The 14,179-nt window shown below is 37.2% G+C and overlaps 1 protein-coding gene across 4 annotated transcripts; it reads left to right on the top strand.

The window, feature by feature from the left end:
- The first annotated feature begins 5,808 nt into the window (after positions 1 to 5,808).
- On the top strand, positions 5,809 to 12,830 carry LOC113740211 (uncharacterized). 4 transcript variants are annotated; one of them, XM_072045980.1, is made up of 11 exons: positions 6,184 to 6,322; positions 6,709 to 6,852; positions 7,790 to 8,272; positions 8,378 to 8,535; positions 8,789 to 8,872; positions 8,983 to 9,035; positions 9,967 to 10,048; positions 10,906 to 11,013; positions 11,410 to 11,533; positions 11,700 to 11,785; positions 12,385 to 12,830. In XM_072045980.1, the coding sequence occupies exons 2-11, from the start codon at positions 6,828 to 6,830 to the stop codon at positions 12,604 to 12,606; spliced, it is 1,425 nt and encodes a 474-aa protein (XP_071902081.1). In that variant the 5' UTR covers positions 6,184 to 6,322; positions 6,709 to 6,827; the 3' UTR covers positions 12,607 to 12,830. The 4 variants fall into 4 exon arrangements, 3 of the variants coding, with proteins under 3 accessions (XP_027123545.2, XP_071902082.1, XP_071902081.1); XR_011813057.1 differs by lacking the exon at positions 6,709 to 6,852 and having other exon boundaries at positions 5,809 to 6,322; positions 11,410 to 11,538; XM_027267744.2 differs by lacking the exon at positions 6,709 to 6,852 and having other exon boundaries at positions 5,809 to 6,322.
- The last annotated feature ends 1,349 nt before the right edge of the window (positions 12,831 to 14,179 follow it).

Raw genomic sequence — 14,179 nt, 5'->3', positions numbered from 1 at the left:
CCCCATTTCGAGGATAAAAATATCACCTTAATGAATTTCATGGTCGTCGACCAGAGACATCAGAAGAATTTTATAATATGAAGCATTCGAAAGCGAGAAATGTGATAGAGAGATGTTTTGGACTACTAAAAGGAAGATGGAAAATTCCAACATCACCTTCATTTTTAACAATTCGAACACAAGTACGAATTATAATGGCTTTTTGTTTATTGCATAATTTGATTCGAAAGTTCATGTCCTATGATCCACAAGAACAAATGCCATGTGAAATGTCAAACAGTGAAAAGGATGAAAGTGATGTCAACGATAGAAAAATGGAGTATATAACAACTATTACACCAAGTGATGATTGGACCAATTTTAGAAACAATTTAGTTGAAGAAATGTTTACCACCTGGCGAGCTACATTTGATGGTTAATTTTTAAAGTGTATCACCCTTTAGTCAATTTAGCCAATTATGCAATCTTATTGTATTATTTGTTACAATTTCAAATTTTTTATTTACTTGTAGTTTGAATGAACTTTTGCTTCATAATTTGACAATTTCTTTCTTGAAAGTTTGTTGTAATAAATATGTAAAATTGTGAATTGATATTTACTTTTAAACTAAAGTTCATTTGTTGACATTAAGGTTTATTCTTATAATTATTTAGAATGATATTTTATGATAGGATGGAGAAAGACGAAAGCATTCAGGAACGAAAAAGAAACAAGTGCTTTTGGAATGATAATGAAGTCAATGTATTGATTGAAGCACTACAAGAGTTAGCTTGTGATCCCTTATGGAAGACGGATGGTGGATTCAAAAACAATTATATGAATGAGTTACACAAGATAATGCTATGCAAGCTTCCTACTTTTGAAAAACAAGTTTCTCCACACTTGGAGTCAAAGGTAAAATAGTTGAAATCTAGATATCATGCAATCACTGACATGTGTAAAGAAAGTGGCTGTCAATAGAATGATGTTGAAAAAAAGATTCAATGTGAAAGACAATGGTATGAAGATTGGTATAAGGTAAAAAAACTTCTAACTATAACTTTTTAGTATTAATAATTATTTATATTTTCAAATTGTGAAGATTTAAATTTCTGCTTATTTATTTGATTACTACTTTTTAGACGCACATAGAAGCAAAAGGCCTTTGGAATGTTAAATTTCCATATTTGGATGATCTTGATATAGTATATAGGCGAGATAGAGCTACTGGAGTTGTTGCTGAAGGTTTTGCAGATGCTGTCAAAAATATGAAAAAAGAAGTGGAAGAGGTTGCTGCTCAAGTAGACTTAACGAATAATGGTAACGATGATGATGATGATGAAGCAAATTCAGTAACACAAACAGCTTCAACAAGTACAAGAAACTCATCAAAAAAAGCAAAAGAAAGTATCACCTACAATCGAAAATCCATCAAAAAAGATGAAATCAACTACAACATAGTCAACCATTGATGTTCCATTTCAACAACTAACAGGACAGTTTGGATCCTTCATGGAGGGTATTGCCACTAACTTCACCACTATGGCAAATGTCATGGCAAATGAAGATACACATGAACAGTTGGCTGTAGATAGAAGCAATAATTTGCCTACTGAGTTGGTCAATCTTGGATTACCAAATGGAAATGTTTATAAAGCAGCCAACATTATAGGAGCAGATGCAACAAAGCTAAATATGTTCTTTAATCTTCCTGTTGACATGAGAAGACAATATGTCATTAATCTCCTCTATCTTTCATCTAATTTCTAAAGTATAACTACTTATTATGAATGTTTGGAAAAGTATGGCTAGTGAACATGATGATAAACTCGATAGAAACTTTTTGTCTATCTTGGAACATGTGACTCTGTTCACGATCTTTTGGGTTATGCCATAAACATGTTGATCTTTTGTTTGGATTCTATGTAATATCTTCTATTTTTGATAAAATGAAATGACAAAATATTATTTATGTCACATGATTATTTCTAAGTAATTATTGATATGTTACATTATTATGCTCATGATAACTTGTAATTATATGACGAGATTATTAATAAGGTTTATGTATTTTTTTTTTAAAACCTTTAGACAAAGTCTATTTTCAATTTTACAGGCAGGGTTAAAATTGAAAATTTATTATATTTCATTCCGAAAGAATTAACGAACCAAACATCAAGTATAGTAATGATACCCATTCCAGATACTTGAACCAAACAAATGTATTGGAATGAATGGTTTCATTCCAAACCTAAGATATCCGATTCCAAATCTGAATCCGATTCCAAGTTGCGAATCAAACGCGTACTTAGTTTGTGTTGTTTGGTTTGATTTTTGAAGAGAGAAAGTAAAGGAAAGGGATGGAGGGAGTGTGACGCCCCCACTTCTCTCTAAGGCGAACCAAAGGGTATTCGCAGGACGTCTGCCCAACTCTCGCCAGGACTCACTACAATCCATCATTCAACAGCTCGAAATACTTTAAGTAACTTCAATGCATAATTAAAGTATTTCAAATATCTCACACTTACAATTATGCAGCTTTCAAGCTTAAATACAACCCAACGGAAAAGGATACAATAACCATCCGTTATCATATAACTTAAAGTCTTCAAAAGAAAACAATCTAGTGCTACTCACGAGCACCCTTAGTCTCGAACCCTGTAAAAGAAATCCACAACGTGGTATGAGCTACACAACCCAGTGAGGTACCAAGACACTCTAACAGTTCAAATAAATCAAGTAAGTTGGGCATATCATATGCATGGTTCAAGGTTACACAATGGCGTGTTATCATGAGGTGATTGGAGCTTATTACAGATGCGAGTAATTAAGCATGTTACAGGTATGGAGCATTAACATGAAACAGGTATCATGATATGAGTACATTTGACAGGTAACAGGTAGGAAGCATATCACAGGCATGGCTCAGGATTTCATGTTGACATTTTAGCATGAAACAATTATCATGATACAAGGTAAACATATACTGTAGGATACGGTATTCCAGTGGAACTCTGTCGGTCATCTACACCTTATGACTTCCGGATCCCCTCGATTTGACTGGCCATCACCTTATCCCTCCAGTGGTAATACTCGAGTATACCGAAACGGTGGCCCAAGGTTCCAACATACCCGACCGAACCCAATCCTGGCTCGAGTAGGTCAGTAACCAAAGGCAGGACCCAAGTTCAGTTTAGAGCTTACAACATGTACAGGTAACCAAGTAATTCGACAAGAGGTAAAATTCATCATTTGAGTAGGTTGAGTGAGGTAAAGTACACACTCGCCTAACAATGATGGACAGCTTCATATAACATGTGATTCATGATAATCAAGTAGTCAAGTGGATACTTAGCACGTAAACACGTAAGCAATACAAGTTGATTTCATGGGAGCATGTAATTCACGGATAACGAGTAGTCATGTAGATAGGAAATCATGTGAGCAATTAGTCAAGTAATCAGGTAGTCATGTGGGTTGGTAAACGGTTCCAAGAGAGTGATCAGATTTTTAAGCTTCCAAGAGAAGATACTAACTTGTGACTACAAATCACCCATTAGTCAACTCATATTAGGGGGCGTTTCGCGCGATTAAGGCTCGATTTCTCGCGCGTTTGGTTCACTAGTGCACTAAACCTCAAATACACTTATTTTCATGTAAATATTATTCACTCTTAATTGTCCCGAAATAAGGGTCTAAAATCCCTCAAATAAAGTCGCGCGTGCGACAACGCGTATCGTCAATTTTAACGCTATAACGCGAAACCTCCGAGAAATTCTTATAACGACTGTACTACTAACTATCACTTGAGTATTTATTCATAAGATTACCTATTTTAGGACCATAGTACAAGTCTCCAATTTTTCAAACTCACAGTATCCCCAAATCAATCACTGTCTCGAAAACGCGTATTCACTATTCTCACTAAACGAGCTTTCAAAAATTAATTTTCATAACAAGTCATTTTAAAAATACATGTAAGTCATAGTTCCATGTAATTGGGTCTAAAAAAGGTTACAAAATAATATTCGGGGTAAACGGGCATTTAAATATTTAAATAAGCTCGTAACAGGAGTTTAAAATAAATAAATTTTACGAGTCCTCACGACTTTTCTTAATCTACTATTGATCATTCTTATTTTTTCAAAATTAATACACTCTCAATTTAAATATAGTCTTGAAAAACGTGTACTCATTGTTCCGAACTAAACGAGTTTTCGAAAAGTAACTTTTCTATCAAAACATTTTAAAACATAAAAGAGGCGTTTTTTTTCATATAATTGAATTTTAAATAGTCGAACTAAATAATTAATTAAACCAGAAAAATAAAATAAAATAGGAAAATTTTTGGGTCCTCACAGGGAATCTAGTTATTTTGTTGAATTATGGTTTCCGTCCAAAAATAGGTAAAAACAGAGGGAAATGAACTAAATTTATTGAAATAATTTAAAATTTTTCAAAGATTCAAAATTTTCCTATCTTTTCTAGTAAATTAATTCTTGATATGTTCCTTTCCTTTCTTCTCCTTCTTCAATCCAAACAAAAATTCAGCAATTTTTTTCTTTTTCTTCTGCATTTAATCCAAACAAGATGGATGGAAAGCCACTCTTATCTACTTTTCTTTCCTTTCTTTTTCATAGATATCCTTCCTTTTCTTTCCCTTCATTTCCTTCAATCCAAATGCTGCCTAAGGGCCTGTTTGGAACCTGAGTTTTTTGGGAGTTTGTCTAAAACTTTGCTGTAGTACACTGTAGAAGTTTTTGAAAAAATTTGTGTAAAATTTTTTGTAAGATGAAAAAATTTTTTGTAAAAGTTTTTATAATGTGAAAAATTTTGTAAAAGTTTTTAAGAGGAAAAACTTTTTTTTTCTTTTTCTCTTTCTCTTTTCTTTTTCTTTTTCTTTTTCTTTCTTCTCTTTTTCTTCTTCTTCCTTCCCTTCCCCCTTCCCCGTTACCAGCCCCCTTCCCCGCAGCAACGCAGCACCCCTTACCCCTCCCCCTCCCTCTGCCGTCACCCTCCCTCTCCCCTTCCCCCTCCCTTTGCCGTCACCCTCCCTTTCCCCTTCCCCTTCTTTCCCCTGCCACTCCTCTTCTCCCTCCCCCGCCACCCCCCTCTGCTCGCCACCCCCTTTTCCTCCACTCTCCCTACCACCCGCCACCCATATTCCTCCCCTCTCCCCCGCCACCCCTTTTCCTCTCCCGTCTCCTCCGCCCGTCACCTCTTCTCCTCCCCCTCTTCCCCGCTGCCCCTCTTCTCCCTCTGCCCCGCCAACCTCCTCTGCCCGCCACCCCCTTTTTCTCCTCCCCTCATCTATCCCCGTCACCCTCAGTAGCCTCGTTGCCCTCGCGTGAATAGATCGCAACTCCCTTTCCCTCCACTTTTGTGATCTGGTCATGGGACCAGATCTGGTCGCGGGAGGGGGAGGGTTGCGGGGGACACACAAAAAAAAAAGAGGAAGGCAGTCAAACTAGGTAAAGGAGGAGGATGGCAGGGAGAGGGAGAAAGGCAAAAAAAAAAAAAAAAGAAAATGGCACCGGAGGTGGTGGTGATCGGCGACGGAGGTGGTGGACTGGGTTGGGATGGTAGAGGAAGAAGAAAGCCAAAGGGAAGGGAATTTTTTTTATGTGTGTTTTGTGTATTGGGTTGGGATGGTGGAGGAATTTGTATATGTTTTGTGTATTTTGAAGTGCGTAAAAAATTTTGAAAAGTTTTTTGGGTTCCTATAGCAAAAGTTGTTAAAAAACTTGTAGGTAAAAAACTTGCCCAAAAAACTAGCTTCCAAACAGGCCTAAGTTATCCTTGAAATTTTTTAAGGGGGAAAAAAGAAAAGGGATGGTAAACAAATGATAAAATATTCTATTTTGACCTCAGCAGCTACAAATTACAAAAGAGCACCAACTCAGGTGTACAACGCAGCAGCCAAGTCAACCCGGAGACACCGCTACACCGCCATGCCCACGAGAGCAATTCTTGATCCGGGTCGGGTTAACCAAATCAGGTGTAATCCAAACCCATCGCCATACGTCAAATTAAGGCCTCCTCAATGCCTCTCGCCGCAATTTTCCCTCCATTTCCTAGCATCAAATCATCTTGGTCGCTTGATTATCAGGAAAAATGTCCGCCCCCTGGCTGTTAAAGCAGTTCTGGATTCGGTAAGGACAGACGTAACCGGGTCGGGTCTTCGAAACCCGTCCATTTCAACATCGTACCGGAATCCCAATTTTCCGATACCCAATCAGACGCTTCTGGAAGCTCAGACGAGGGTCTGCACTGGGCCTACTCAAACTCGGCCACTTAATCAAGAACAAGCTTTTAAGGTTCTGGAGACAATACTTAAATCAGGTAACTAATCTAATTGAGTTGAATATAAGTTTTGTTTAATTTTTTATTGCATATGTTTATTTATGAACTCATAATTGAAGTTTCTATGTTGTTCAAATTCCTATTTGGAATTTTTTACTTACTTTATTGATTAATGGTTTGCATTGATTTGTATAGTTTTGTGCTGCAGTATTTTACTAGTATGAGATTTGGATGAACTGTTAAAGTTAAGAATGTGTTTGGTTGAGGACAAAGTTCTTTTTTTGGTGGTCCTTTTGCAGATTATGTTTTAGAATTTTCAATGGACTCGAGGTGCCAGGAAAAAAAATGTGTTCTGAATTTCTTGAATTTGATGAGGATATTCATTTAGGAAAGTTAACAGAGAGTTCTATGCTGAATTTTTGAAGGATGCGTTGTGCGAGTGATTTACTTGAAGGGCATGGTAGGATGTTAAAGACTTAAGTTGGGATCAGAAGAGGTGGTTAAAAGGACAGGAGTGCATTTTAATTAAGATCTGCAGAACTCAATGTTGACATCTAAACTAGCTAGAGGTATTCTCTAGTTTATCTGACTATCACATTTTGAATACATTAGCACGTTAGGCACCATATTTATGCTATTTAACTGAGTTCAGCATTGTTGTGTACCATTCTGGATAGAACTACTGCTTTATGCAGAAAAACACTGCATTGATGCCTTGGAAGGAAAAATCATGTTAAATATAACGGAAAATGAGCTTGTCTTATTGTCCTTCGAGTGGTTAGACATATATGTGTAAGATGCAGATGACTTTTATCATGTAAGAAAAACTTCATGGAACATATTTTCCTGGACAAAGCATTTAAATCAGTTCAATTAGAGCTCCATCTGGTTGCTTGGCTCCGCAAAAGATTGAACCTTGGATAAAAATGTTAAAGATGAACGTTTCTCATAAAATTCAGGGATTTTTAGGTATATGTAAATGTTGCATAATTCAGGGTGTGAACCAGTTAAGTGTGCAGATTGTTTTACTTTTTTCTATCAGTTCTTGCCTGTGTTTGTTTCTTTCTATTATTTTTCTTTTTCTATTCGTTTCTGGAGGGGAGGGAAGGATGGGATGGTATGGGCATGAGGGGCAAAGGAGGAGGTGTTCAACGTTGCCATGTTCAAACTACCAATTTTGTTAGACCACGGGATTTATAAATGGAAGATGACTATGGCATAATTTGACAATAGAGTGGGCTGAGGTTTAGCTGTAAAGCATGATGTTAACTCTTCCTTTGATATTTAATATCTTAGAGATACTAATAGAATCCCCAGGCTCCCACACTCGTAATTCTGGGTGCTGTGGGATTTGATCATTTATGATCCATATAGAAAGTTTCTGCAGTGTGTATAAATATCTTTTCCAAACTTTTTTTAAGTTTCATGCAGCTATTCTTACTTGAGAACTCTGTTTTTTTTTGGTTGATTTTTGGAATTAAATCACAAGGTTATTGTTGAATTCAGCAAAAGGAGAACTCAAAGATGAAGAGCAAGTGTCGAGAGCACAACTTGGAGCTTTTTTTGCTGCAATGACAATTCGTGCTAATGCTTTCCCTGAACCTACCCAATGGAGCGAAGGAGAAAGGTGCGCAATGAATCATTATTGGCCACAGTTAGTGCGAGCACTACCTCCAGATATAATTTTTATTGCTGATCCTGAAGGATCAATAATGGGAGCTGGAAATTCTATTGGACCCCGATTTGGAGGCAGCATTCCTTCTGAAATGAGATTAGTCGGTGCCCTTAGGGAAGTTTTAGCTGGCGGACATCTTGGGTATGAAGAGGTTCAGGGTGTTTTAAAAGATGTTCTTCCACTAAAATTAGATGGTTCGGCATCACATAGTGTTAGTGAGTCATTGCTTTCAGCCTTCTTAATAGGTCAACGAATGAACCGGGAAACAGATCGTGAGCTGAAAGCCTACTGCCTTGCTTTTGATGATGAACTTGGTACTTGTTTCGTAATTAAGGATCAGCAGGTTAATTGTAGCTTTGTAATAATTGATCCTTGCGCTGTTCTTTTCTTCTTATGGCTGCTTATCACTGTATGATCAGGTCAACCACCAATTGCTGACGTTAAATCACTGACACATTATGGTGAACCATATGATGGAAATACACGCTTCTTCAGGAGCACTTTGTTTGTAGCTGCTGTTAGATCCTGTTATGGTGAATCTTGCTTGCTGCATGGTGTGGACTGGATGCCCCCAAAGGTAATTTTCTGCTTACTGTTATTAAGTTTTGGGGTCTTGGTACACATTTAAAATGAGGAAGGATGGTTTTCTCTCCGGAAATCTTGTGAACATTTTGTGTTTTTTCCATCCTAACCATTCTTTTCAAATATTCCATGGTAGTTATGGTCCATAAAGTGATATTTCAGCAAAAAGAAAGAAAACTAAGAAAGGTGATTGCATGTGCAAAGCGCAATATAGAAATTGAATTGATTGCCTGCTGCTCTTTTTTAAGGCTGGGATCACTGAGGAACAAATGCTGCAGTTCATGGGAGCAAACACTCATTTATCTCCATTGCAAGCTAAAATGCTTCTTGAGGTTCTTCTTCCTCCTTTTTGCTACTTCTACAGAACTTTGTATCTTGTTAGCCTTTTTGTTGCGTCATCACTTGGTTGCAACTCATTAACATTTTTCCAGTGTCATTGCAGGATGGGGAGGTTGGCTTTGGTTATGTCAGTCAACGGGATACTCACCCCTCACTGTATGTGGATTTCGCCAATTGTATCTTGCAAAATTTTTTCTCGCCTTCTATTTTCTTAAATGCCGTTTGTGTTTACATGTATGCCTACATTCCAAATGCTCTTTGCTTATGTCAATCAACAGGATACTCACCCCTCACTGTATGTAGACTTCACCAATTGTATCTTGCAAAACTTTTTCTTGCCTCCTTTTTTCCTGAATGCTATGTAGGTTTACATTCCAAATGCTCTTTCAATTATATATCCTCTATTTCACTGTCAATTTTGAAAGAAAATACAATGTCTGATTACGGTTGCTATCGTATGAAGGCTTTTAGTTCTCAGAGGCAATTTCATTGGTAATTTGGCTCAGGAGTTTTTCTTGGATTGATTTTATTCTGATGTTCTGACTTAATTGGTGTGGAGGCTAACAGCCTAAGCTTCCATCTCCATCTAAAGGGGTATCATTACCTCTATTGCTTTTTCTCCTTTATTTAATCTTTCGGTGACTTGCCAAATTATTTTCCACTGTGATTGTGATATTTTTCAGTATTGGTGTGAGCAGCCACTTTTCTGGCCTTGAAGCCTAGGGTCATTCGACAGATTTGAGCTGACAATCTCCTGAAGAATTTTCCTAGAAGTTGTTAGTTATGTCTCATGTTGCTAAATTTGTAATGGGAAAGCATGAAAAGCGTTCTGTCTTTAGTCTTCTCATCCCTCATCTTCTAAATTTATTCTCTTAGAGCACTCCTGTTTCTCTATAGCTAAAGACGGGATATGTTTTGCTCATCCATCTAGGACCACTAATTTTGTAGATTTGCTTATTTATTAGTACCATGTCATCTTCCTAATGAGATTGCTCCCTTCCCACCCCCGATAATTCCTTAGTGATTAGTACTATGTCGTCTAGCCCATTCTGAGGTGCTGCATCTAATGGCGTATGCTTTTGTGCAGACATTCATTGGTAGGATTACGGGAACATATAAAGAAACGGCCGCCACTGGCAACATCTGAAAAGATTCAGCAAATTGTTAGGGTAAATTCGGATTGCCTTTATTTCATGTCTCACCCAACATTTTTTTGAATGTCTATGAAGGGCAAAAAAATTTCTTTTTCTTTCTTCCTCCTTGTAAGCTGAAGGGCAAAAGTTTATTTTACCCCTTGGTCATTTGCTTGATTTATATATATATATATATATATAATGTTTTGTCCTTCCGATGTAGTAGTCTTGCCCTAGAACTTCTGAATTTTTCAGATTACTGAAATTCATATCAAACTGTCCGTTGCATAATATATTTCATGTGCACATGTTGAAGCTTAAAAACTGTTCTACCTTCACGCGATTTATTTTGCATAAGGCATTACCTTGTTTCATATTTAGGGAAGTAAATGTCTTTTTCTGCTGAAGTTCCTGCAAATTGGCCGTCTTCGAACATATATGGATACTGTGTTGTTCTTTCATGGGACGAATCCGTATGAGGTTATAAACATATAGAGAGATGTCTTCTACCCGCTAAATTTAGAGTAAAAAGTTATTTGCCGTCAACATAGGTGGCATCACATAGCTTCTTTGACATGGGATTAATGATTTGACAAAGAAATTGTACAAATTTGAAAGTTGGTGATTTAGTTAAAGAACAAAGAAAGCTATGGGAAAATCAAGCAAGTCAAATGATAAAACCTGAATATGACCGGTGTAAATAAATGAAGTAGTTGTTGAGTAATAGACCAGAGATTCTTGCCCGCTATTGTGCATGTGGTTCTTATTTTATTATTGGTATATCAAGAGCCAAACTACTAGAATTGGTTGAGAATGTGCTAACCCACTGTCCCTTTTTTCTTTTCTTTGCCGCCCTTTTTTCCTTTTTTTCCTCTGTTGGGCCTGCACATTAGGCTAGGGGAAGAGAAGCAATTGTTGCCGGATTTTATCATGATGGCTATGAGGAGCCACTACTAATGCTTATGAGAAGAAGAGGTGTCCAATCTGGTTTGGTGGTTAAGGTATGCCATTAGATTCCATAGTGGTTTACTCTTTGAGCAAAGTAAAACTTGAGGATAATGTTTATTCTTCTGCAGTATGTATGCTTTATGGTTATGTACTGGAAATGTTCATCATATCATAGTTTTGGATCTCTTATTTTTCCTCTGAAATATACACTATGTTGAGTTGTATATCTGTATACTCATATATGAACCTTTTTTTTTCCAGTAACATTAATTGATCTGAATAGAAGCTTTAAGCACACAAGTGTTTACTATTCTGTAGATTTTCCAACGTATGAATTTTTTAAAATGTACGAGTTTGTTGGCCGCTAGACTTCATTAATAAGCTGATACAGAAGCTTTAGGTGTTCCATTGTAGACATTTTTATTTTTATTCACTTAAATAAATTTCAGGGTGAGGAAGGGGCTCTTTCAATGACAACAAAATCAAGATCAATTCATGCATCAAAGGGGTTACCTGTCAATTACTGTTCAGGCTTTCGCTCTTTGAATGTGGTATCTGCTGGTGCACTGGATGGTATGGTATACATCTCATTTTTATGTCTTGCTCTGCTTTGTTCGTTCTGAAGCTTAATGAATTACGTTATTAAAAAAAAAGTTATTAACAGAATGTTTTGGTAGCAGCTAGAAAATGGACAGTGGTATACCTTCACAGGCCAAAACTAAAATATGCATTACTGTAGGTGTGTCTCGTGAAACTTTTACCATGGAGGTGAACGCCAGGGACCTTGGATTTGAGCCTAGTGATACTCCAAGGACTGATAGATCGGTAACGTTGTTTTAGACTCTCTTGTTAACTTTTTATGCTTGTCCAATTTTACATGCTTGTTTCTATTCCTGCAGTGTTGCTATGATATATGACGCTAGGTAGAAAAAATAATTTACTTGATGTTCTTAGAATTTGGTTGTACTGAAATAACCGTTCTCCAGGACAGTGCAATTTCAGTGATCATGATTCCGCTTCCAAGTTCTTCAAGTTCATGCAATAGTTTAAACACACTGTAGATAGTGCCTTGCCAAACTGTACACCATGACCCGAGTATATCAGGCATTTGAAAGCTAAGATGTTGTCATAGATTTTGTTTGCTATGTACATCCTGCTTACTTCTGCCCTACATGATTTATGTTAGGCATGTGTTGGGAGTTAAATAGCTAGTCTAATTCTTGTAGTCAATAGCTTTATTACAAGCTTTTGTTTGGTTTTATGTTAGTTTCCCTCATTCAACTTGTATCTTCTGTGTGTTAGTTAGTTCTTGAAAGTGCAGCTTTTGGTTTTTGTAGAAAATGTTAGTATGCATTGTTATACAATCCTACTACCTAAGAGCTGATGATCATTAATTGGCCCCTTTCTTTTCCTAATCATTATAGGTCTCGAGGAACCTGGAGTTGGGGTTAGCAGCTCTGGGTGGTGAGAAAGGTCCCGCATATGATCGAATTGTCCTCAATGCTGGAATGATCGATCACTTGCTTGGTTGCGATGGTGCAGAAGATATATCCAGAGCTTTGGATAGAGCTAGAGAGGCTATCGACAGTGGCAAGGCCCTAAGTAGGCTCCTGAATTACATCAAGGTATCCAACAAAGTGAAGTAGGAGAGCCACCAAGGGTCACCTTCTTTCTTTTCCACTTTTTGTTACATGGATAATTAGAAAAAGATGAGCTAGAATTTGTTGTTGCGGCTTTTTCTGTAGAGTACAGTCGTTTTCCTCTCTGGGGTGTACATGAGTTTCAAAAATTTTGGTGGCAACTTCTAAGAACAAATACTCAACATCTAAAAAGACGTCCATTGTCCAGATATCCATGGAGATTCATACTATTCTTTGTTTGGTGCTCTAAAGTAGCTCCTGATTGTGCTTTTACTCTGACATGCTTTTAGAAGCATTTTTTCTTTGATCTACTGTCATCCTACACCTATTTCTACTCATATTTTAACCTATACTAAAGGGGTGACCCAACAGAGTCACGAGGAATCGATGAGAATTGAAGCACCATCAGACTATATAGATGCGAGAGGCACTCATATGGATATAAGAGATGCCACATTAAGTGGCAACTTTTGATGGGAGATAATGTTTGAATCCTTGACCTTCCACCTCACAAAGACACGTGGTAGCTAACTACTGTAGAGGTAATTGGTTTTTTAGAAGCATATTAAGGACGGCCATTTTGAATTTTAGACATCCCAGTGAGCAAAAAGAGGAGCCAGAGGTGTAAGCGTCATGCAACAAGATTACAGTTCAAAAGATGATAGGAGTATATCTTTCAACAGTCAATATGGGTTATATTTCGAAGTAGCTGAGAATCCTTTTCGTTTCTTTCTTTAACTAATGGTACGAGGCAACTAAATTCGGTGGTTGAAGACTAATGAAACATCCATGAGAAAGAAATCTTCAGTATAAATTTTGAAGACAAAAGCCAACGTTTGAATTGAAATCAAAGAAATGGGGAAAGTATAGCTCCAGTTTCACGCTATATCCTGAATAGCAAAGCAACAGAAGAACAGGGAAGCATGGTCTGGCTGTTGCCATAGCAAGAGCAGCCGCAGTTGAGCAATCTTCCAAATGGTATTTAAAAGCAAAGAAGAAATACTGCTGGTAGAACTTCAACAAGAAATATGTGCCATGAGCCATCGACTCTCCATCAGACCATTGAACTTCGACAAGCACATAGAATGTAGCATCTTTGCAAATTTGTTCATCGAAATCTAAGAAAATTTTTACCCATGAAACCTTTGCTTGATGAGATGATACTTTTCATGGTACCTACGAAAACAGTATAATCCGATGATATGCTTAAATACCTTAAAGAATGCGAGTTTTCATCACGTGCTGGGGGACATAAACATGATAAACAAGACTTGCTTAATGGAGTAGACATTGCTGATTTCTTTCTATGGATGGATGGCATGGTTAAAGTGGTTTTATGGGAGGCCAGAGAAGAACTGTTAGGGAACTCGTTAGCTTCCTCAACGGAGTAATAAAGGAGCATCTTGATCCCGAGATTTCTGAGCCTGAATATGAAGACTTTGTTGAGGTTTTGCTTCGTATTCAGGAAGATCCAAGTCAATCAACAATCAGCAATGATGAAAATGTAAAAGGTGTTCTTGTGATGCGTATACACATTTTCCTTCATGTCCTCCTTGAAAGTTCCCTGAAGCACATTTAC

This window comes from Coffea arabica, chromosome 4c (genome assembly GCF_036785885.1).
Source record: "Coffea arabica cultivar ET-39 chromosome 4c, Coffea Arabica ET-39 HiFi, whole genome shotgun sequence".
NCBI lineage: Eukaryota > Viridiplantae > Streptophyta > Magnoliopsida > Gentianales > Rubiaceae > Coffea > Coffea arabica.
This window is presented reverse-complemented; position numbering and strand designations above follow the sequence as displayed.